General features: G+C 40.3%; 2 protein-coding genes across 6 annotated transcripts in view; one reads left to right on the forward strand and one right to left on the reverse strand.

Moving 5' to 3' along the window:
- Window positions 1-424: 424 nt before the first annotated feature.
- Window positions 425-17,807, reverse strand: tmed5 (transmembrane p24 trafficking protein 5). Of its 2 annotated transcripts, none has more exons than XM_043699901.2 (4): window positions 17,607-17,807; window positions 10,941-11,038; window positions 8,274-8,454; window positions 425-3,490 (listed from the first exon to the last, which is right to left on the reverse strand). In XM_043699901.2, exons 1-4 carry the CDS (start codon window positions 17,673-17,675, stop codon window positions 3,272-3,274), a joined length of 567 nt encoding a protein of 188 aa, XP_043555836.2. In that variant the 5' UTR covers window positions 17,676-17,807; the 3' UTR covers window positions 425-3,271. The 2 variants fall into 2 exon arrangements, with proteins under 2 accessions (XP_043555836.2, XP_043555833.1); XM_043699898.2 differs by lacking the exon at window positions 17,607-17,807 and adding an exon at window positions 17,263-17,516.
- A 422-nt stretch (window positions 17,808-18,229) lies between these two features.
- suco (SUN domain containing ossification factor) overlaps window positions 18,230-22,516 on the forward strand; it is a 57,849-nt gene continuing 53,562 nt past the window's right edge. For 2 of the 4 annotated variants that reach the window (XM_087990887.1, XM_087990886.1), the window contains exon 1: window positions 18,230-18,513. In XM_087990887.1, the coding sequence (XP_087847013.1) occupies window positions 18,461-18,513 (53 nt within the window). In that variant the 5' untranslated portion in view covers window positions 18,230-18,460. The remainder of the gene's footprint in view (window positions 18,514-22,516) is intronic. The other 2 variants (XM_087990884.1, XM_087990885.1) reach the window with 1 other exon arrangement.

The following is a 22,516-nucleotide window of genomic DNA, read 5'->3' on the forward strand; positions in this document are numbered from 1 at the left end:
AATTGTTGTTTGGATAATGGAGGTTGTACTGTATTTGTCTCCAGTTGAAAATTGGCTGAGATGGCATGACAGAAGATAGGAATGAGAGGAAGTTGCAACTTTACAGCAAGATCAAAGGGGAAACACTATAATAAGATTGATGCAGTAATCCAAGGAAAGGAAAGAAAGTAAAACAGGCAACTGGTTGGTTAGTCTGAATCTTAGTGACAAGGAAGAAAGCAAGTACCTCACAGTCCTTTTAGTGGACCAGTAAGGTGTGGCAGCAAATGACTCAACCAATTGTAAGGCTTCTATATTCAAATGGATTTATTTCCAGGTTTGGAATTATTTTAGAATTAATCTGATTCTATCCAAAATTGGAAAAGAATTATTTCCAAATCAAAGTATATTCTTTAAATAACAGACAAATCAAGAGAGCAAAATAGAACATGATTAAGATTGCTTTATTTCCATGTTTGAATCAAATACTTGGAATGGTACGTTTTGTTCTACGGAAGATTTACTATTTCTAAAATTTGTTTAAGACAATGGGACAATGCAGTTCATTTTGTTGGCTCAGTCTAGCTTGCAATGTTTCTGCCAACTAGAGTATTTGAAACTCATCTGAATGCATGTTTACATTGGAAGAACAAACATTTTGCATTATGTAGAAAGACAGAAGAATAATCCATAATCATACCTGAGCGTATGAAGTTACACAACTACAAATATTAATTGTAGGAAAAAAACTGCACAATGTTCATCCACTTAAGTTTTAGTTTTCAAAACTTTACTGGTGCAAAATGTGCTTGAAAGGCAAGAAAATTTCAAGAGTCACGTGTTCAGTTAATAATTCGAAGTGTGAACTGATCAAAATCTACAATACTAACGGATTTAGCAGCAAATTTACAAATTACATGTCACAGTGCTTGGCAATCACATTTCAGATAAGGAAAATCATTATCAGATGTACCACTTCCACATTTTAACGAATTTACTGCATGTGATTATGCAGATTTTATCGAGCAATTCCTATTTTTGTTAGCTTGATTATATGTAAGTTTTCCTCTCCTTAATCTACTGTATAACAGGATTCCATTACAATTATATCGAATTGTGAGCTATGTTGAGTATTAACCCTTTCTCCGATTGCTGTTCACATTAGATACGGGTTGTAAAAAAAAATGAAGGCACTTCCTTAAAGTTTGAGTCTCTGGAATAAATCCAACAGTGTAATAGATTTGGTTATATGTAAAGCCCTTTTTGTTTTTGTACAATTAGTGACAAGTCAATTCTGTACCCAGAGATCAGAGAACCCTACCTCGTTTTAAAAAGGGTAACTTTTTGAAAAGGTGACCCCTTGACATTTACTGCCCAGCTGGCCAACATTCACTGATGGCTAATGGGGTTAACTGATCTTTTGCATCTAAAGCAGACACATGGACAGTCAGAGTCCAGTCAGGATAAAGTTGTAGCCCGATGTAAAAGTTAAGGCTAAAATCAAGATTATATGCGTCTTTGGAACTATTACTGTAACTTTGTCTAACCCAACCCTTTTCTAAGCACAAGGAGAGGCGGCTATCAAAGACACTGATAAAAAATATTTTTCTTCATGGTTAGAACCAGCAAAAACATTATGTTCCTTTCTTTAATTACTTTTCGAAACATAGTCACCAGATGGTCTGATTCAAACCAGATTTCTTTCTGGCTCTCAGTTGCTATTGGCTTTCAGGCCATCCAGTAGCAGCTCTAAAGGAAAATACTTCAATGAGAGATGATAGCTCAGCAGCTTTTCTAAGGTTTTCAACAGTTACTCGTCAATTTAAATGGGTAATCATCAGAAATACCGTGCAAATTCATGTTGTCTGAAAATGAAAGATTGGGTCTTCCATCATCTTCTGCATTCCACAGCATGAAAATTTCCCATGCTTAACACTGACAACATTACAGATCTACAGTCATTTTGGGTCTACAATTATGATGCATTATGAAAATATGATTCACAAAAGTAATAGTGCGGGGAAAAAGCCAAACTTCAATGCCTCCACTAAATTTGGTGGTGGATCTTGGTTTTCCACAGGGAGTCATTAATTCTAGTGTGTTTTGAAGAATTCAAATAGGTTCTTTCCTGAATAATGTTTTCAAAGAAACAACAATGAAGGCTTTACAAATAACACTTCCATTTTAAGTATCCACACTAGATGTATGCAATTACAGTGATTCTGTCTTAGCCATATTGTTCCCGAAATCAAAGCCACAGTTAATTTAAGATGTTTCAGATAGGTTAAGGCTGTAATATCAACTATTCTCTCAGTCTCGCAAGAGTGATAGATCAAGACGTTATCCTCTAAGTTATCCTCTTATCTCTAATGAGGTAAGATCACTACAGAGAACTCAGTGAAGTACTTTGGATCAGAAAATATTTACAGTGTTACTGAGTCTTTAAAAGTATTAAAGTTCATAAGCTGCTTGGCTCCTTTTATTTTGACTTTAAGGTTTTTATTTAACTGTTCCATTGACTGATAGAAGACTGGGTCATGTTTAAAATTATAATGGTTACAGACTGCAGAGTCTCAGTTTCTGCTAAGAACATTCTGTCCATTTCGTAATGCGTAACATACACTATAACATTTCACATAATCTATCGTCTGTAAACATCGAGTATCAATCAAGTCAATTTTTAAAAACGAAAGGCAAACTTATTGGTCTGAATGTGTTATACTTTGGCCCTAACCAATTACTTATTACTTTGACAGTGGTATTGCTCTGTGTAGTGTGAAACACTCAGGTACAATTCACAGTTGCTCTTATGTAACAGGACTTCACGCTTTAAAAATCACCATTACACTCGAATAGAGAAATTCAGACACCCAAAGTATGTTTCCCAGCATGTACTAAATCCAGAAGTGACAATAAAACTCTGAAAATTAGTTTCATAAAGTACTTCCAACCAATGCAGTTTCAGAATACAGCAAATTATCAATGCTGAGGATCCCAGTTTTACTCCTCTCATTTCTGTGTCACCACAGATTACCAGTTTATTTGGCAAAGATTTTAAAGTTTTAAGTTCCTAGTTTGGACCACTCAGTATTGAAAGATCAGACATGTCCATTCATTCTCCCAAATTATTACAATTATGCTTCTCTATTTTGACCACACTGTTACTTAGTTCCCTGTTGAACTATACTGTATTTAAAAAGAAAAGGAAATTCCTGCATACACCAATGAAAATAAATGTTGTGGTCTTCCAGGTATCGTCTTGTGCTGTGGTGTAACAATAAATTCCTAGGTGCTACGTACGACTTCTTCTCTTGTCATTGAATAAATTTTTCAACATGTATACTTGGAGACATGACACAATGAGCATCACAGCCAGGTTCACCACTGACCAGAAATTTACCCGATCATAATTTCCTTCTTGGAGGTTTCGATCCCGTGCCTCAAAAGCTCGAAGCAGCCCCTGAATCTGGTTGCTTTTACTAAGTCTGCCTTTCACGCTGTTTATAGATTCCTGAATAAAAACACAAAAATGTCACACATTTCAAAACACAAGATATCGAGTTTGAACAGAAAGGCTACAAAATGAATTAAATGGTATTATAAGTGAGAAACAGCAAATTCTCCTCCTGAGAAAGACAATTTAATTCTGAAAATAAAACTCTAGGTGAAAAATTAAATTATCTTTAATTTTTCACAACGTTAAGATTTTATTTAATTCCACTGATTCACAGATCTTTGCTCCCAAAAAGCAGGATGACCTAATTCTTCAGTTAATACTTCTAGGTGGATGATTATTGCCCTCAATATTGAAGACGACAGCAGCATCCTCTGTTTTAAGCCTCAGATGTGCATGAAATAAATCAAGAGACTTTGAATATTATCAATTTCATCACTGTCTGGAATAAAGTTAGAAACGCAAGCAAGGTTCATACAAATTCTACTTCCTCAATTTTATAAACATCATTTTGATTAACTTAAGTAAAAACACATACTGATACAATATTTGCCTCATGTGTATTTTCAACTGGGGTTTTCTTCAGGTTCCTATCACCATTGCAATGGGAAGCAGAATTTAATCTATTAGGTAGTGAAGAAGGCATTCGATATGCTTGCCTTTATTGGTCAATGCATTGAGTATAGGTGTTGGGAGATCATGTTGCGGCAGTGCAGATCACTGGTTAGGCCACTTTTGGAATAATGCGTGCAATTCTGATCTCCCTGCCATAGAAACTTGAAAGAGTTCAGAAATGATTGACAAAGATGTTGCCAAGGATGGAGGGTTTGAACTGTAGGGAGAGGCTGAATAGGCTGGGGCTATTTTCCCTGGAGCATCGGAGGCTAAGGGATGACCTTTTAGAGGTTTATAAAATCATGAGGGGCATGGAGAGGGTAAATAGACAAGGCCTTTTCCCTGAGGTAGGAGAGTGCACAACTAGAGGGTATAGGTTTAAAGTGAGAGGGAAAAGATACAAAAGGGACCTAAAGGACAACTTTTTCACACAGAGGGTAGTGATATATGGAATGAGTTGCCAGAGGAAGTGGTGGAGGCTGGTATAATTACAACATTTAAAAGGCATCTTGATGGAATATGAATAGGAAGGGTTTAGAGGGATATGGACCAAATGCTGGCAAATGGGACTAGATTTATTTAGGATCGCTGGTTGGCATAGACCGAAGGTTCTGTTTTCATGCTCTATATCTCTGACTCTATTACTATATTATTGATCTCAGTCACATAATACCAGGGACAGGATCAACAACAAGCAAATAACATGCATCTGAATGGCCAACAGACTAGAGCGGACAAATCTGGGGGGAATTTGCTTAGCTAAAATGACAGGTGATTTAAGTAAGAACATATATTAGCTTTCCATGCCTCCCTTGGTGGTATTGTCCACCCATACTCTATTCCCAAACCAGGACTTGAAAATGGAACCATCAGACATGGTCTGTGGAGCGGTATCCGATGTCAGCCTATCAACTAAAGAAGTAATTTCAAGAAGTTACTGAAGACATACTCAAATGTAGAGTTTCTGGAGTTGTATGCTGTACAGTGCTTTCTGACTTAAATATAAGCAAATTACTGGGACATAATTGATCCTACATATGTTATACGACTTAGTCCTTATAATTATACAATCTCAAACTAGTCCTCAACAACTTGCAGCTTAAGAATACCTGAGAATTAGATTTAGTTTGCATTTTTGTGTTACTATCTTGGCAGATTCAGTACTTAGGAATTTTGCATTGTAGATTCTGTACCACCCCTTCTCATCTATAAAGTGTCAAAGTATTCTGTCTTTTTTATATTAATGTGCCAGTTTCCTCAACTTGCTTTTGCTATAAAGATTTATAACTGTTTAGTGGGCCTGGTCACAGATATATCTTGTATGTCTAGTGATACACAAAGTTAAGGCTTCATTATCTGCTCAAAAAAATGATTGTTTTCAGCAAATGAACTATTTAGCATGACTGGAACATTAAGCAGGATTGTTTGCAGAGTGGAGAAGGGTGCGTTGGGCAATGAAACAAACATCTCGACACACCTTAAGAGTTAAGGGTAGAAATCCACTAGAAAATGTGGTAAGTTTAGGACAGCAATCAAAACGGAAAGCAAAGACTGCATTTATCACTTGTGTCCTTTATCAAATTCACACTATGCCCTGTTTAAATGGACAAGAGTAAGACAGGAAAGGTGCAAAATGGACATCCAAGTAACTTTGAATTTTTGCTTTTATTATATACTTCACTTTGACTATACCATTATCTTCAAAACAACCATAAAACATTTAAATTAATTTATGTTAAATGCACATTCTAAACTGTTACTGCTCCCTAGTCACAATCCTTCCTGTTTGTTTTGCTGCACCTCCTCATAGGAGCTAAAGTCAGCGGTTGCAGGCCAAATACGGCAGCAAGGGAAATGAGCGCAAGAATATTACAATTTTTTTCCATGACTTGTAACAATTCCTTCCAAGATCAGACAGCATCTTACAAATTTACCAAATTGGACTGAAATTGGATTTAGCTGAGCTTAAGCCTACACCTTACAATTTCCGACTCCATGCAAAAGGCAGGAAAGATATCCCACTGTAGCAATAACTTTAAAATTTACTCCCTTATTCTTCATATATTATTGCATTTGTCTGTAAAATAAATACCCAGCAGTCAGTTCTGGGATTTGAGATCGAGGTCTTCCTATTGGATTCAAGCAATTCTAATCGCTTCTGTCACAGGGATGTTAAATACTATGCAGATGGCCTGTTAACCCAAATCAGCAACACTGTGGTGAGGACAACTGAAGACAAATAGCCTGAATTTCTTTATAGCATAAAGAAGTGTGTAACTACAGCAATTCTTATGATCTGAAAAAAATGCAAATGTTTCCAGGCCACTTCAAATACTGGAATGATTAGACTTTAAATTTACCTTTATTACTAATATATCTGTACAAAAATAACCAAAGTGACCATAGTGTTCAATGCAGTTAATGCATGCAATACAGGATGAAATCCATATTAACAACAGAACATGACCTTGCTGAATTATGTACATGCAAGGATAACAGTAGTGCTTCACAAACAATTTTCCAACATAACTCCATTTTATCTTAGCACCAACTTCTCAAGGGTAATTAGAGATAGGAAACAAATATCGGCCTCAACAGCAATGTCCACATTCCTTGAGGAATATATTTTAGAAACACTTGTCACTAGCAAAAACAAAACAGCAATAAAGAATCCTATAGCATGGCAAAAACGTTTGAGTATGAACATGTAATAAATAATACATACTGAAAATACAGATTTTCATGTTTTTAATAAGTTCTTTAAAAGTATTATTTTATGTAGTCATAGTTTCAGCTGAGCTTTCAATCTCTTCTACTCAAAGAGGAACAGCTCCTCTTTTCCCACAACACACATGCATCCCTCTTCACTCACTAGTCACTCAAGTTCACCCCCCCCTCCCCCCCCACACACACACTCACTAGCTATTCTTCCCAAACACCATTTCCCTATGCACTCACTCACTAGGCTCACTCTCCATTTTCCTTCCTAAGCTTACTCACTTGCTTCTATTCCCAAACCACCTCTGTCACCACCCTTCCCACTCAGCACACTCACTCACGCCTTCACTATTCCCTTCAATCCTTCCACATCCCCATTGCACTCCCCACCATTCATCTCTTCCTACTACTCCACCCTTCTACCTCCTCAAGCATCTTCTTCATGTTCCCAGTTTCCTGTTGTTGCTCTTGCTGTTTATGTCAGCATGTAAGCTATGGCTGCACTTTGTCTGATACCACTTGGATGCACACTTTCAGTGAACATTTCCCCAGTGGATATAAGCTTGGGCCCCAGGGGCCCTGACCCAGAAGAACGAAGGAGCATTGTCCTTTCCATTACTGGACATTTGGATAGCATCAGGGTTTAGAATAGCCTGAACCCAAGAGGCATATGCTGCCAAGAGTGGGAAGTCACTGAGACCATGTCCAACTGGAACTTTTCTGCCCCCCACGCCTGTCTTGGGGCCAGAGCCTGAAGTTAAGGTTGGGCTTGAGTGGCTCCATTGGTAACTGAGCCTTAGACTGTGTGAAAAGATCCAGGTATCTGTGCCAATTACTTTCTCAGTGGAGTTGACAGTAAGAAGATTGCTGAGTGCAGGAAGGTGCTCTGTAAGCTGCGCATGGGAGCAGATGTTACTAGATAAAGTTAAAAAATCACAACACCAGTTTATAGTCCAACAGCTTTATTTGGCAGCACTAGCTTTTTGAGCACTGCTCCTTCATCAGGTGGATGTGGAGTAAAAGATCGTAAGACACAGAACAACTACCTGATGAAGGAGCAGTGCTCCCAAAGAAACCTGTTGGACTATAACCTGGTGTTGTGTGATTTTTAACTTTGTACATCCCTGTCCAACACTGGCATCTCCAAATCATTACCAGATAAAGGATGGTGAGAACAAGTCACCTTCCTATGGGATAGGAATGCTTGAATCGCCTAATCATACAATGTCAATCAGATAGGCAGCAGATTAAAGAGGGAGAAAGGCTGAGCAACAATTCCCCTGAACCAAGGGAAGTTGAATAAATATTAAAAAGATATAATTCCACGATCCAAAAGTCAGCATTCCAACAAATGTTCATAACTTCTCAGATGTGGACGAACAATAGATAAATCTGGTGCTTACGGGCAGTTACTATTGTAGTTTATTTCTACTTATGTTCGATTTATGCAATATTCTTCATACAAGAGTCATGACAGCATAAACTCAGAGGCTGACCAGTCACCTACTAGAATATCTTCCAGTTTCATATCGAGCAATTCCCCTCCTTGTAGTAAATCCTTCCAGCTGTTTGGATCACCCTCAGGTTCCATATTGTCCAGAATAAGCTCAAAGAAGACTATCTTCTCTGATATCGAACTAAATGAATTGTCAAAGCAAAACATGTAGTCTCCATTCTCAGTTTCAATGCTATAAGTGAAAGAAAAATTTTTATTTTCAATATTCAAATTCTTAATGAGTTCATCAAAAATGAATTCAATGTAGATGACAAACAAGGTAGAAGTTTCTGTCATATCCAATATTTCACTGTTGCTGCATCAATGCATTTGTATCAGTTTAATCATATGACCAATATGGGAGTGGGCCCACTTTGGAACGAACAATGAATTTTTATCAGAATTTGACTATTTAAAGTTTGATCAATTCTCATCAATTAACTTTACCAGTACAGAAAAGTACAGCATAGAAATAGGTCTCTGGCCTAACTCGTTCATGCCAACCAGGTTTCCTAAATTGAACTAGCCCCATTTGCCTGTATTTGGCCCATATCCCTTTAAATATTTCCAATCTACGTACCTGTCTAAATGTCTTTTCAATGTTGTAATTGTACCCTCCTCTGCCATTTCCTCTGGCAGCTCATTCCATATGTGCACCTCCAGTGTGTGAAAATGTTGCCCCCCAGACCCCTTTTAAATATTTCCCCTCTCACTATAGTTCTATAAATACAATATGCAGATCTCACTGTTTAAGATACTTCTGAATGACTTGAAGTTATTTGTCTTTAATGTTTAGTAAATTAATGGCAGCAGTCAATCTGCACAGTGTTGCCAGCCATAACTGCCTGTAATGTGTGCTATTAAAATTTAAAGTCAAACCTGAGAAAGTTCATTGCACTACATTCAAGGGTTGACTAGCTTTGTAATCAAATGTTAGGTTTTGATGATAATCCCAATATTTCTAATGTGCCCCATTCTAGGAAGGTGATAGTCTAGGGGTATTATCACAAAACTGTTAATCCAGAGACCCAGGTAATGTTCTGGGAACCTGGGTTTGAATCCTGCCACGGCAGACGGTGGAATTTGAAATCAATTAAAGTAAATCTGGAATTAAGGATCTAATGGCGACCAAGAATCCATTGTTGATTGTTGAAAAAACCCATCTGATCCACTAATGTCCTTGAGGGAAAAAAACTGCTGTCCTTACCTAGTCTGGTTTATATGTGACTGACACTTAACTGCCCTCTGGGCAATAAGGGATGGACAATAAATGCTGCTTAAACAGTGATGCCCTCATTCCTTGAATGAATAGAAAGAAAAATACACTATGTTGAAAGTTGACAGGATTTGATTTAAAAATCTTATCTTGCATTCACTATGGCTCCACTCAAGCACATCCTTGTAATCTTCTCCAGTCTCATACCTCAGCTCAAAATTCTGGCCTTTGGCTTTCCTCCTTCCTACCCACATCCCACTTCAAGAGCAGAGTTTTCAGCTACTTCAGCTACAAAGACAGAGGGTTAATTTTTTCACCATCCCCAGTCAGCCAAGTAATCAAATAAACACTCAGTACTGAATAGACTCAGTAGGTTAGCCATACCTAAAACGTCAACTCTGTTCATCTCTCCAGAGATGTTGCCAATTTTGCAGAGTTTTTCTAGGATTCATTGCTTTTGTTTCAGATTTCCAGTATTTTGCTTTTGTATTAGAACCAAATATTGATTTGTACTTGTGCAGAACTATTAATTCCTTCAAGTGTGCAACATTTTCCTTTAAAAAGACTTCAAATGTTTTAATTTTATATCCAACTATCTGCTTGAATATAACCTGACTGTTGGAAACAAGCTAGTGTGACCATTTGGTGACAGTATCAGTCATATATTAATAGATCTAAATGTTCTAGACTGTCTAAATTCAAAATTTAAAGGTCCTACCTCCTGCTGCCATGGTATTAGCTGAAGACTACATTACAGAAGTGACCTAGTTTTATAAAAAGCAATTCATATATGAACTAATAGAGACTGAGAACTAACATACTGTGACATCTGGTGTCATTGGCAGTGATATATTAATAGACTTGAATGTGCTTTGAACAGTCCATAGAAACACACGAAGGTCTTCTTCATGCTGACAAGTCGTCAGCTGAAGACTGCATTATAGGAGCAACCAGTGGCAAAAACAGGGGGGGGGGGAGAAATACAATACACACAAATCAGATTGCAGAACATGAGAATTGCTCATGACTTAGCGCATTGGAAACTGAATTGTGTAACTGTTATCAGTGACATATGGTCCACTATGTTATCCATTTCATCTGAATGACCTTGGCTCACTTACTGGTGATACCTCTGCAATTTTCTGAAGAGGGCAGTATGTAATACCACAGTTTATTATTAGCAAATATTTATTTATGTGCTAACAATGCTTCAAAAGAAATTAAAAACATGAAAAGAACACAGATCTGTAATAAGATTGTTAATACTGCATATTTAAATATTTATCCCTGATTGTGCACCTCTATTATGCCATAATGGACAAAGGTTCTGTGACATGTCACAGGTAAAGTTAATGAGCTAATCAGATTAAAGTTTAACCTGAAGTGAATAAAGAAACACATCTGGACCAAGACTCACCTGACAAAAAAAAACTCCATGTAGAACATCAGCCATTCTCACTTACCTGTGTACTCCATCAGATTTCCTCTGATCAAAATACAGAATATTTCCATTTGGTGATGTGATGTAGAAATCCACATCTAATCCTGCCCCGTCAATCACCTACAATGCAGATGACAAAAATCAGTGGACTTTTCCTCAGGGTGCTCCTTTGCTTGCTCATATGTGTATGTGTCTGATTCATACATTCCTAAATAATGTTTATCTTTGTTCAGCCTTTCAGTCACAAAATTCCTCCTCAGTCCAGGGAACATATTAAATGCAAAATGCATTATTTGCCATTATGTTCACCAATCTACCATGTAATTAATGCAAATCTGCAGACAAATAATTAAAATCACATTGATCAACAGCAATGGTTGCAAATATTTTTTATTTCAAATTTAATAGATTAGTGAACAATGCATTTTAAGCCTGCAGCTATGGTCAGTGATGGCGAAAGGTCCTTTTTTTTTCCATCACGATTAATAGGGAATCTCTCTTGCTGTTACCACCTGCCAGTGGCATATATTGGATGATTTTCTTGAGGATATTTGGTCTTTGGCTACATTAGGAATGCACCTTCCTTGGTCAAGTCAAAGAGTGGAAGTTTCATTTGGAACATCTGGCTCAGAAACAGGGACACCACCCACTGCAGCACAAGGCCTCCCTATGAGATCTATATGCAATTAAATTTTAACAATAATTTTGATGCTAAATATGCATAATCAAAAACTAAATCTTGGAGAGTGCAGAGAAACAAGTGAAAAGAACTTTGTATTAAGAAAGGACAGACATATGGGCAGATACAACTGACAATGTCCTGAAATTGGATCAGAGTTGAAGTTAAATTAATGCCACTGATCAGTTTGTCCAACAATGTGATAGGCATTGGTTTAAAACAATTCAAACTATCCCCTTCCAACCTCTTATCCCAAATATAGCAATTAAAACATACCCTAAATTACAAAAAAAATTAAAAAGGGATTTAAAAAGAAACAGAAGAAAAAGTAACATTTAGCAATTGTAGCAGTGATTATATTCAGATTAAATTCCAAGGGCAAAGCTGACTTTACCCTCCTCTCAAATTCTGGTAGGAGAAATTATCATCATTATTTTCAAAGGGTTAACTTAAAACTTTGATAAACTTGGCCACAAAGAAAGGAACACTGACAATAAGGCAGATTATATTTGTAAAGTAAATGGACATGTAAACTTGCAGTTGAAATGAAGTATACAAAACAAGTACTTGATTGACAAGTAATTTTGCTATGTTTTCAGGTTTGAAGCTCCTGACATTTACATTCTAGAATAATGCAAAGTGGCTAGCATACATCAGAAATAGAAGTAGCCTTTGCCCTAGGGAAATGCTGGGAAGAGAAAACCAGCTAGTTCGTACTAGCTGTGTTGAAATTATCTCAATTGCATTTGAAAAAGTAGAAAGGATCTTCTAGGGTGTTAAACTGAAGTTACATTTAATAAATTCATCTTTGAAAAGCTCGGAGGTATCATATTGTAATACATCTAAATTAAACTTTGATGCATGTGTCACTGGGCAGGGCACTTTTAAAATCCACCTGCCACATATGCAGGTTTACAAAATGTTGTGGACTGTGAGTCACAATATGCTAAGTCTCAAAGTTCAGTACTGGAAAACCATTGAAGTACTGGGCCATGCAAGTTTACTTTGGATTCATGGTGCTAGGTCACAGTGAACCAATCAATTATAATCACAACATCTGAAGAACGTCCTGCCAACAAATTGGTCACAGGCTAATTCTGGGGCACAGGCCAGGGAGGAGATGTCTAGCTTTCATTGCTTTCAGGTATGCTGAAGGTCTCCCACAATCAATTGGGACCACAGCAACCAGAATATGCAATTGATGCCAACAACAGCTTTATTCTTTAAATTTGATAAGTTTCTTTTTTTGAGAGAGAGATTTGCATGTATTTTTAATAGTGCCTTTTCAAAGAGAGAGCATTTGATTGGATTTTGCTGAGTTAGACACTGGGATGAGACTAATAGGAATCTTTTTTTGCAGTTTCTGTAAAAGCATTTTTTACACCTACAAATGAATTTTACAGACTCTAGGATTCTCAGATTTATTGTACTCCTACTTCATTTTGCAGTGCCACGTACCCAATAAGACCACAACAGAAAAGATTTCACAAGTCATAAAATTGAACATCATACCTCAGATAATGTTTAATTGCACAAGAGATTTTGTGATAATCATTACTGAGGCTATCATATGTATAACAATTGTGGTTAACTATATTTGGCTAGAGACTATTCATGAGTTATTGTTCAAACGTACAAAAAGATACTTTCATGTTGCTGGCGGTTAACTGGACATGGCCTTCACATGACCTCATGATTCTGTTCTTTGTAACTGGAGATAGAGAATCTACTGTCGTGTCTTTTCTTGCTGCTTGCGCACCGCTACTTCTGGTTTCTCTACGAGTCTAACTTTGTTTCCCCTCACCGAATCTTCTAATATCTAACCTATCCTTGGTGACATAATCCAAAAACAGGATACTACACTTACACATGCACACTGATAACACTCAGCTCTACCTCACCACCACCTGGCTCAACTCATCCAATGTTGCTACTTCAGAGAGCTTATTTGACATTCAGTACTGAATGGATGACCAAGAAATTTCCTCCTGGGTGAGATAAAGGCTGAGTGAGTACTTCTGAGAAGTGATTTCAAAGTGGGAGGGAGACAAAGTCTCAGTGAGGCTATGTGGGAATTTCGTTCAAAGTGGGAATTCAATGTTGAGGGAAAGAATAGCCTTACCGTAGGGTTTGCTGCAGGAAGTTACCTAGACACCTTGCTCCATGAACTGGTCATATCCCTCAGGCTAGATAATTCAAATTTGGCTTGTGATCAGGAGCAGTAAAATGTGACTGCAGGCAAGGCTGATATGGGAACCTAATGGGAAGCTGTCATGAAGCTTCAACCTCTACAACTGTTTAACAGTTAAGAGGCTCTTGCAAATTTTGAGAATGAGAGTGGGGAAGACAGGGAGGATGAATAAACTGAAAATGGCACATTCAAGTTTGGGGGAGGAAATCAGAATATGGTGGTGATAGGAAACAATATAATTAGAGAGACAAATACTGTTCTCTGGGGCTGTTAATGCAAGTCCTCAAGGCTAGGTTGCCTACCTAGTGCCAGGATCAAGAATATTCCTTATGGCTGAGAGGAACCTGGAGTGAGAGGAGAGGGATCCAGTTGTCGTCATCCAAATTGATATTAACATAGGATAGGATAGGAAAGGAAATGAGGTAAAATTGAAAGAATTTGAACAATTAATAATTAAACTAAAAATCTCTCAGGATTATTGGTCAAAGATTGTTGTGGGCGAAATGAATTTTACCTGATGGGTAATAGCATCAGCACTCTGTAGAAGAGAGCTGTTCTGATGAGATGGGTTTTATTTGTGCTGGGTGCAGTAAACTAGCAAACTGAAATAACTGGGGACATAGAGAGAGCTTTAAACTAATTAAAGTGGTGGGGAGGGGTTGGGGGTGGGAATAGAGGCTTACAAAACAAAGTACATGGCAACATTAAGACCATAAGATGCAGAAGCAAGCCACTGAGTCTGCTTTGCCATTCAGTGAAATCATTAATGTGATAACCTCAACTCCACTTTGTTGGCATATCCCCAAGACTCTGCATTCTCTTACAGATTAAAAATCTTTCTCGGCGTTGAATACACCGAGCAACCTGGCCTCAACAGCCATTGTGGTAAAGAATTCCACAGATTCACTATCATCTGTGAAAGAAAAAACATTCTTTATCTGTCTTAAATAGGTGACACCTGATGATAGACTCTCACAAAGGGAAGCAACCTCTCTGCATCCATCCTAAGAGGCTCGTGTTTTAATAAAGTCTCCTAAATGCCTACATGTACAAGGATAATCTACATTACCTCTCCCCAATGGAATATTCCTCCATATCTAAAATTAATCAAGTGAACCTGCTTGATCATACTATCTATTTCTGCATGCCTTATATTACATGCTTAATAATAGACTAACACTTTCTCAATGGCAGACTTTAAACAAACTAGCCTATAGATTTTGCCTTCCTCACTTTTTGAATAAGGGTATTGTATTGGCAATTTTCCAAACTTCTGGGAATTCTCCTGAATCAAAGGATTCTTCAAAGATTACTACTAGTTCATCCATTATCTTTGCAGCTACTTCCTTTAAAACCTTACAATGCAATCCATCAAGTGCAGGAGACTTACTGGCCTTTAGTAGCTTTTTATTAATGATAGTTATTGTGCTCATTTTCTCTCTCTCTCCCCTCTCTTCAGTTCTCTTACCATTTACATTTTCTGGAATGCTATCAGTGTTAGAACACAGAACAGTACAGCACATCAGCCCTTGATGTTGTGCGAACCTTTTATCCTACTCTAAGATCAAACTAGCCTACATACCCTACATTTTACCATCATCCATGTGCCTATCCAAGAGTCACTTAAATGTCCCCAATGTATCTGACTCTACTACCACTGCTAGCAGTGCATTTCACGCATCCACCACACTCCGTGTAAAGAACTGACCTCTGACATCTCCCCTAAACCTTCTTCCAATCACCTTAAAATTATGCCCCCTCATGATAGCCATATCCACCCTGAGAAGAAGTCTCTGGATATCAACTCTACCTATGCCTCTCATCATCTTGTACACCTACACCAAGTCATTTCTCATCCTCCTTCGCTCCAATGAGAAAAGCCCTAGCTCCCGCAAGCTTTCTTCATAAGACATGCCCTCCAATCCAGACAGTATCCTGGTAAATCTCCTCTGCATCCTTTCTAAAGCTTCCACATCCTTCCTATAATGAGGCGATCAGAACGAACACAATATTCCAAATGTGGTCTGTAGAGCTTTATAGAGCTGCAGCATAACCTCTCAAACTCTCTGCTAATGAAAGCCAACACACCATGTACCTTCTCAACAACCCTATCAACTTGGATGGCAACTTCAAGGGATTTACAAGATGTGGTCCCCAAGTTCTCTGTTTCTCCACACTGCCAAAAATCCTGCCTTTAATCCTGAAATTTGCATTCAAACTCAACCTTCCAAAATAAATCATTTCACACTTTTCCAGGTTGAACTCCATCTGCCACTGTTCTCTAGCATGAAGAATGATGCAAGATAGTTATTCTTTTGTGAAATATTTATTCAGCTCCCACATTCTCATGCTTTGTGTGCTACGGGAGCTCCAAGCAGCATCTGGACAGCAATGTACATTGTGTCAAGAAGCAAACCACAGTATATGTAGAATGACGTGAGGGTTTTGTAGTTGGATAATTTCTACTTTCCCCCTGACTGGAACTTAATATAAAGACATGAACAGGAGTAGGCCATTCAGCCTCTTAAGCCTAGTCCATCATTCAAACTAGATCTTGACTGGTCATTCACTTCAATATTATTTTCTCACAGCATCCCCATATTCCCTTTCTGGCATTATTGTAGTATCCAGAAATCTATTCATTTCTGGTTCTGGTAAAGTAATCTAATCTAATCCTTCTGGGGTGGAGAATTCAAAAGATTCATCAATGCTTAGGTGAAGAAATTCCTCTACATTTCAATTCTAATAAGACCCTATTCCCCTAGACGAGGGAAAACACATTCGGCATTTACCCCAGTGATCAAGTTACAAGATCTCTCTCCTTTGTAACCCTAGAGGCCCAGTCTCTTCGTAAGGCACAGATTACAGATAGGGTGGTTAGTGTGTGGAACGACTGCCCAAGGAAATGATGGATACAGGTACAGTTACAACATTTAAAACACATTTGGATAAGTACATGAATAGGAAAGATTTGGAGGCATATGGTCCAAACGCAGGCAGGTGGGGATAATTTAGTTTGGGAACATGATCGATGTGGATTGTTTTGTCCAAAGGGTCTGTTTCCGTGCTGTATGTCTCTATGATCCACCCTACCCCAACCCAAACACAACATCACTGTATATCACAAAGCCACAGTCTCATCTCACCAGCATGCCACCCTCACACCCCTCCAGCATAATCCCATCGTGCATCCTGTCTCCCTCCTAAAAAGATCCTGCCAGCGTGCCCACGTCTCGGCAGCACTGCCTCCACTACTCGTGTAACCAAATCTTTCCCTTCTTCGAGCTTACGACCTGCTTGAGGCACTAGGAGGCCCACTGGGACTGGGATCGTGCTGTCGGGGAGGGAAACTCATGCCAGGCCAATCAAAACCTGGCCGTTTCTTTCCATCCGCATCCAAGTGAAAGAGAAATATATACAGTAAAGGCAAAACTCCGACAGAAAACGTCTCTATGGAGTGTGCCCGTGGCCGACCTGATACTCAATTTCCAGGGTGGCATCTTTCTTCATGGTTTGGTAGAAACATTCCTTCCGCCCCGCCGGCAGAGTGAAAGTGAAATCGCTGTCAAAGGACTGGGGGAAACTGAATGAAACCTGCACCAAGTCAGAGAGAAGGGGCAGCAGCAACAGGAGGGGGCCCATGGCTGTCTGGAAGGAGGGCGGGAGGGAAGAAATCAGCGAAGGGAGCGGAACGGATCAAAGGCGGCCACCGGCCCCAGAGCTCGCGACCAGACCTTTGACCCCGCCAACGGCAGCGCGAGCGCCCGCGGCCCAATCACGTCGCGCAACCCCAGCCGCGCGAGCTGCGTCACACCAACCGCCTGCGCGGCCTCGCCGTTCGGTTGAGCATTAAAAATTCTCGTCACTTCGCTTCGTTCAACTTCCATCGTTTATTTAAAACAAAAACTTCCACTCGTTATTAAATGTGGATCGTAGACGAAGTCCATGTTTTCAGTTTGTTGACTTAGCCATTCGAGATTTTCACATCCCCGCCCTTCTTCCGCAAGGTTTTCTGGTACCTGTAGTCCCGAGCGGCCGCTCGCCGGGCGGGCAGTCGATGAGAAAACTACAGCTCCCATAGTGCATTCCGGCAGCCGTCATTGGACTTTGCGGGGGGGGGGCGGAAGGAGGAAAAAGGATGTGCGTGACTAAACAGTGAGAGCTGGGTGAGCGAATGAAACGGGTTTTCTGTTTGTGGCGTCACGTGGTCGCGCACGCTTGCGGGGGGGGTGGGGCTTGGTTTTGGGAGGCGGATCTCGCTCCGTCTTGCTTCGGCTCTCGACGACCGCACGTCACTGGCGTGGGCGGGGCGTGCGGTGTCAGCGAGCGCGCGGGGGGGGGGGCGTGGTTTAAAGAGGCTCCAACTCGACAGTACAGGTTGAGACTAGTGGGGCCGTTCCGGGAGGTGGAGGCAAGGAAGCGGCGCTGTTATTGCTGCTGCTGCTGCGGGGACGAGGGGAAGGGAAGGAAAGGAAGTTGAATTAGAGAAACCCGTGGGATGAACGGGCCGGGCCTGCCGTGTGGGAGCGCGAGAGTGTGGCGGGGGGAAGAGAAACCTTCCGGGCTCCCCGCGGGGAGCGGCCTGAGGCCGGAGTGAAAGCCATCCAGCAGCCGGTTTGGAAGAAGGGGGAGGGTGGGAGAGAACCACGAGGATGTTAACGGCTGTGAGAAGATGAACCAGCGGCACGTTTTGTTTGTATGTTTGATTCTCTCGGTGTTATATTGGTGAGTGTCCTGTCTCCCTACCGCCCCCCCCCCCCCATTGCTTTTCTTATTCCCCCCCCCCCCCCCGCGCCCATCAGTAGCAGCCGCCAAAGCTTGACTCTTGAGTTCCATCTGAGGTAGGCCCGGCTCGGTATTCCCCCAGCCACCCCCCCCCCCCCCCTCCCTCCCTCCCTCCCTCCCTCCCTCCTTTTCTGGATGTATCTCCTCCGAAAATTGGGTTTGTTTGGCCGTGTGGGTGGCAGGTCGAAGTTTCAGAGCCAGGGAGGTAACGTAATTCATGGGCTACCGACTTGGGAGCTTTTTAAAACCAGAGAGAGAGGGGGGGGGAAATCAAAGATCATGCCTCGGCTCCGATTGTTCTGCGTGGAAGTCGGCTCAGGTTCTGGAATTTGGGTCACTCTCGTTGATGCCTTGGCCAAGCTGCAGTTGCTCCCACTCCGTGGTTCAGTGTTTGGAAGGTTTAACGCTCTTCTGGTCGCTGTCGAATCGACCAAAGTTGTGTGGTATTTTCCGTGCGGGCTATTCAATTCTCGGCTGTACTTTGTTTGTATTTGTTTTGCTGCTGTGTTAATTTTAGCATCTTTTCGCAATTTTCTAACAGCGCTAATGAGTGTGGTCGTGTCACTTGTCCTCCTCGAGCCAGTGACTGAGCTCCTCACTTGCCATCATGGGATTCCCAAACGAAACACTTTTTTTTTTGCTATTCTGTTGTGAATTACGAAAGTTGCTTTCAGACGTTCGATTGGTGTCTGTAGGATTTGCAAGCCAGTAGTATCACAGAAGGTATTTCTTGGAGGAATGGCAGCAGAGATGTACTGCCTACCTATACCTGCTACAATGCTGTCTCTACTTGCGATACTGAATGTGACTTGAGAATGGTTCGACACCTGCTAACAATTTCTGTTCCAAGGCCAACGTGCCCAATGACAGTTCCCTCCCTCCTCTCTTTCTACCTTGTGGGCTGGCAGAGAGATCATCTGCAGTGTCAGCCAATTTGTCCATATTAAACAAGTGACTACTTGTTTAGCAAGGCCAGGGCTTTTGTATCTTTATTTGTCAAAATAATTGCTTAATTTAAATTACTGTCAAAATTCTCCAAGCACAGTGCCAGGCCCTTTCAACAGAGTGCTCTTCAGACTAAAAGCTACAGTGTTGAGTATAGTTATAACTGGGGATGGTATAGTCAGATGACTAGACACTGATCTGTGGCTAGGATCGAGAGTCCCGAAGGCTGTGTTGTTTGCTTGGTGCTCAAGTTCAGGATATCTCCTCTGGGCTGCAGAGGAGCTTGGAGTGGGATGGGAAAAATCCAGTTGTCATGGTCCAAGTAGGTGCTGATGATATGGGTGGGAAGAGCTTCTGAGCGAATATGAGCAGCTAGGGGCTAAGTTTAAAAAGCAGACTCAAAAATGTTACAACCTGATCTATGTTCAAGTTAACATGGGGTCAACACGTGTGGCTCAGAGATTGGTGTGGGAGAAACTGATTCACTGGCACCAGAACTGGTGAAGAAGGGAGCTGTTCTGATCGGCTGCACTTAACTGAATCATACAGGGAGTGCATTTTATGACTAGGGCTGTGGATATGGCTTTAACCTAAATTGTGGAAGGTGGATTCAATTGCATGTATAATTATGGAAAGATTGGCGGAGGGAGGTCAGCAGATGTTGAAGTTTCCAGAATCTAATTTCAGGCACTGGAGATAAGAGGGCAGCGAAGAGAAAAGGGACAGTCAATATAGGACTGAGGATGTCGTACTTGTACGCTATATACAAAACCAGGTAAATGAGCTTGTAGCACCGATTGTTGAGTAGGAGATTGCAGGTGACATACAGATGTGTCTGCATGGGAGCCTGTGCTGGGAACAAAATATCCAAGGAAACTCCTCCAACTGAGTGCAGGCAGGTGTAGGGGCTATTTTGTTAGTTTAAAAAAAAAAGTAAATGAAATGAAAGGAAAATGTGATTAGAGTTGGAAGGGGTAGAATTGAGGAACAGTAAACGAAAAAAGGACCCTGATAGGAGTTGCGCACAGGCCTGCTCGCAGTCATCTGGATGAAGAATATAAACTAGGAGGGAGAAAAGTATGTGACAGAAGCACTATTACATTAGGGCTATCTTGCCCTACCCTTAGACTGGGGGCCTTGGTTCCAAGTCTCACCTACTCCAGATGTGTGTAACAACATCTCTGAACAGTTGATTAGCAAAATAGGTGAAATGTTTTTGCAGTAATAGTGAGGGATTTTGCTATGCAGGTGGACTGGGAAAACCAGATTGGTAGCAGATAGGCATTCCACAAATCCTATGAGATAGTTTGTGTTTTTGAAGCAACCTGTGATAGACTCTACTAGGGCCCAAACAATTCTGAATTTGGTGATGAGATGAGGGAGCTGAAGGTAAAGAAACCCCAAGGCGGCAGTGGCCATAAACTGATGGATGCATTCTAACGGTTTGAGAGGGAGAAGCTTGAGTTAGATATAACAGTACTACAATTGAGTAACTACATAATGTGAGGGAGGAGCTGACCAGAGTCGATAGGAAGGGGAGCATGGCAGGGAGTGTAGTGGCGCAGCAAGAGCACCAGTTTTTGGGGTAATTTGTGAGGCACAGCACAAATTCATCTCCATGAGGAAGCGGCATTCAAAGCAACCATGACTGACAAGGAAAGTCAGACTGTATACTTTTTTGTTTTTAATACTATCTGATGAAGATTAATGGGAAACCTTTAAAAACCTGCAGAAGACAACTATATAAAAGTAACATGGGTTTTTGGGATGGGGTATGTGGAAAAGAAGGTGAAATGAGAGCAAGTTAGTTAATAATATAACAGACTGCAAGAGTCTTTTTCAGATATATAAAAAATGAGGCCAGAATGGGCATTTATGCTGGAAAATGAGGCTGGGGATGTCGTAATAGGGAACAAATGGTGCAGGAACTGAACTGGTACATTGTATCAGTTATCACAGTTGAAGACACCCAACAATGTACCAGATCAGGGGACGATGTGAGCGTGTCACTAAGCAGAAGGCGCTGGGAAGCCAAAAAGTCTAAATCATTTCGGCTGGACTATCCCAAGGTTCTGAAGGGGATTGAGAGCATCGATGGTGATCTTTCAGGAATGATTGGAGTTGGGGACTGGAAAATGACAAGATTAGTTGGCATTTAGGCAGGCGGATACAATGTTGGCATTAATTTGAAGAGTGCTAGAATCCAAGAGTAAGGATGTACTGCAGAGGCTATGTAAAGCTCTTGTGAGACCACATTTCAAATATTGAGTAGTTTTGGGCTTCATATCTAAGGAAAGATATGCTGGCATTGAAGGGGGTCTGGAGGAATTTTATAAGAACAATCCTGGAGATGAAGGGCTGCTCACGAGGCGCAATTGAGGAATCTGTCGTACTTTATGGATGTTTCCTTAATGACTTAATCTCTCCTGCGAAGCCATTTTTTTTACTTTCTGCAAAAAGAGGTAATTATCTTTTTGTAACTTCTCCATGAAGGGGCGAATAACATAGAATAAATTTCTAAGTGTTCAATAATACAAAATATCACTTGGAAGTGGTAAAGTTTTATGTACAGTTGTAACGTTTGCTAAAGAAACTTAATTTAACTCTGAAATATTGTGATTACTGGATTGAACAAGCTTTGATTCCTCAAACCAACACATTTTAAAATGGATTGTTGTGGAATTTGCTGTCAAAATAATAGCAAGGCAGAGGACAGGTGCACAATTAACTGGGGATAGCTATCACTTGTCGCTGCATTGCTCACTTCCCAAAAGTTGTCTCTCTGCCTGGCATGTGTGAATTGCTCAATTTGCCCGGTATGTAAAACTGATCAGTCTGTTATTTTGTTGCTGTAAGCAACCTCTCTGACACAAAGTTAAATGTGGAGCTCGTACCCATCAGTTTCAATTGTTGGAGAGGTTTTAAAAGTTGTAGACCTTTGCCCCTCTCCTTGATTCTGCATCTACTTTGACATTGAATTGATCCATTGTTTGAGTAT

The sequence above is a fragment of the Chiloscyllium plagiosum genome, unplaced genomic scaffold (genome assembly GCF_037043375.1).
Source record: "Chiloscyllium plagiosum isolate Xiang-an unplaced genomic scaffold, Cpla_swu_hap1 HiC_scaffold_9, whole genome shotgun sequence".
Taxonomy (NCBI): Eukaryota; Metazoa; Chordata; class Chondrichthyes; order Orectolobiformes; family Hemiscylliidae; genus Chiloscyllium; species Chiloscyllium plagiosum.

Excerpts from the sequence above, each read along its gene's own strand:
- tmed5 (XM_043699898.2), bottom strand. The coding sequence starts at position 17,430 with ATGGGCCCCCTCCTGTTGCTGCTGCCCCTTCTCTCTGACTTGGTGCAG. Across the intron at positions 11,039-17,262 it reads CCCTGGAAATTGAGTATCAG|GTGATTGACGGGGCAGGATT; the intron begins GTCGGCCACGGG and ends TCTGCATTGTAG. Across the intron at positions 3,491-8,273 it reads TGAAACTGGAAGATATTCTA|GAATCTATAAACAGCGTGAA; the intron begins GTAGGTGACTGG and ends GTTTTTATTCAG.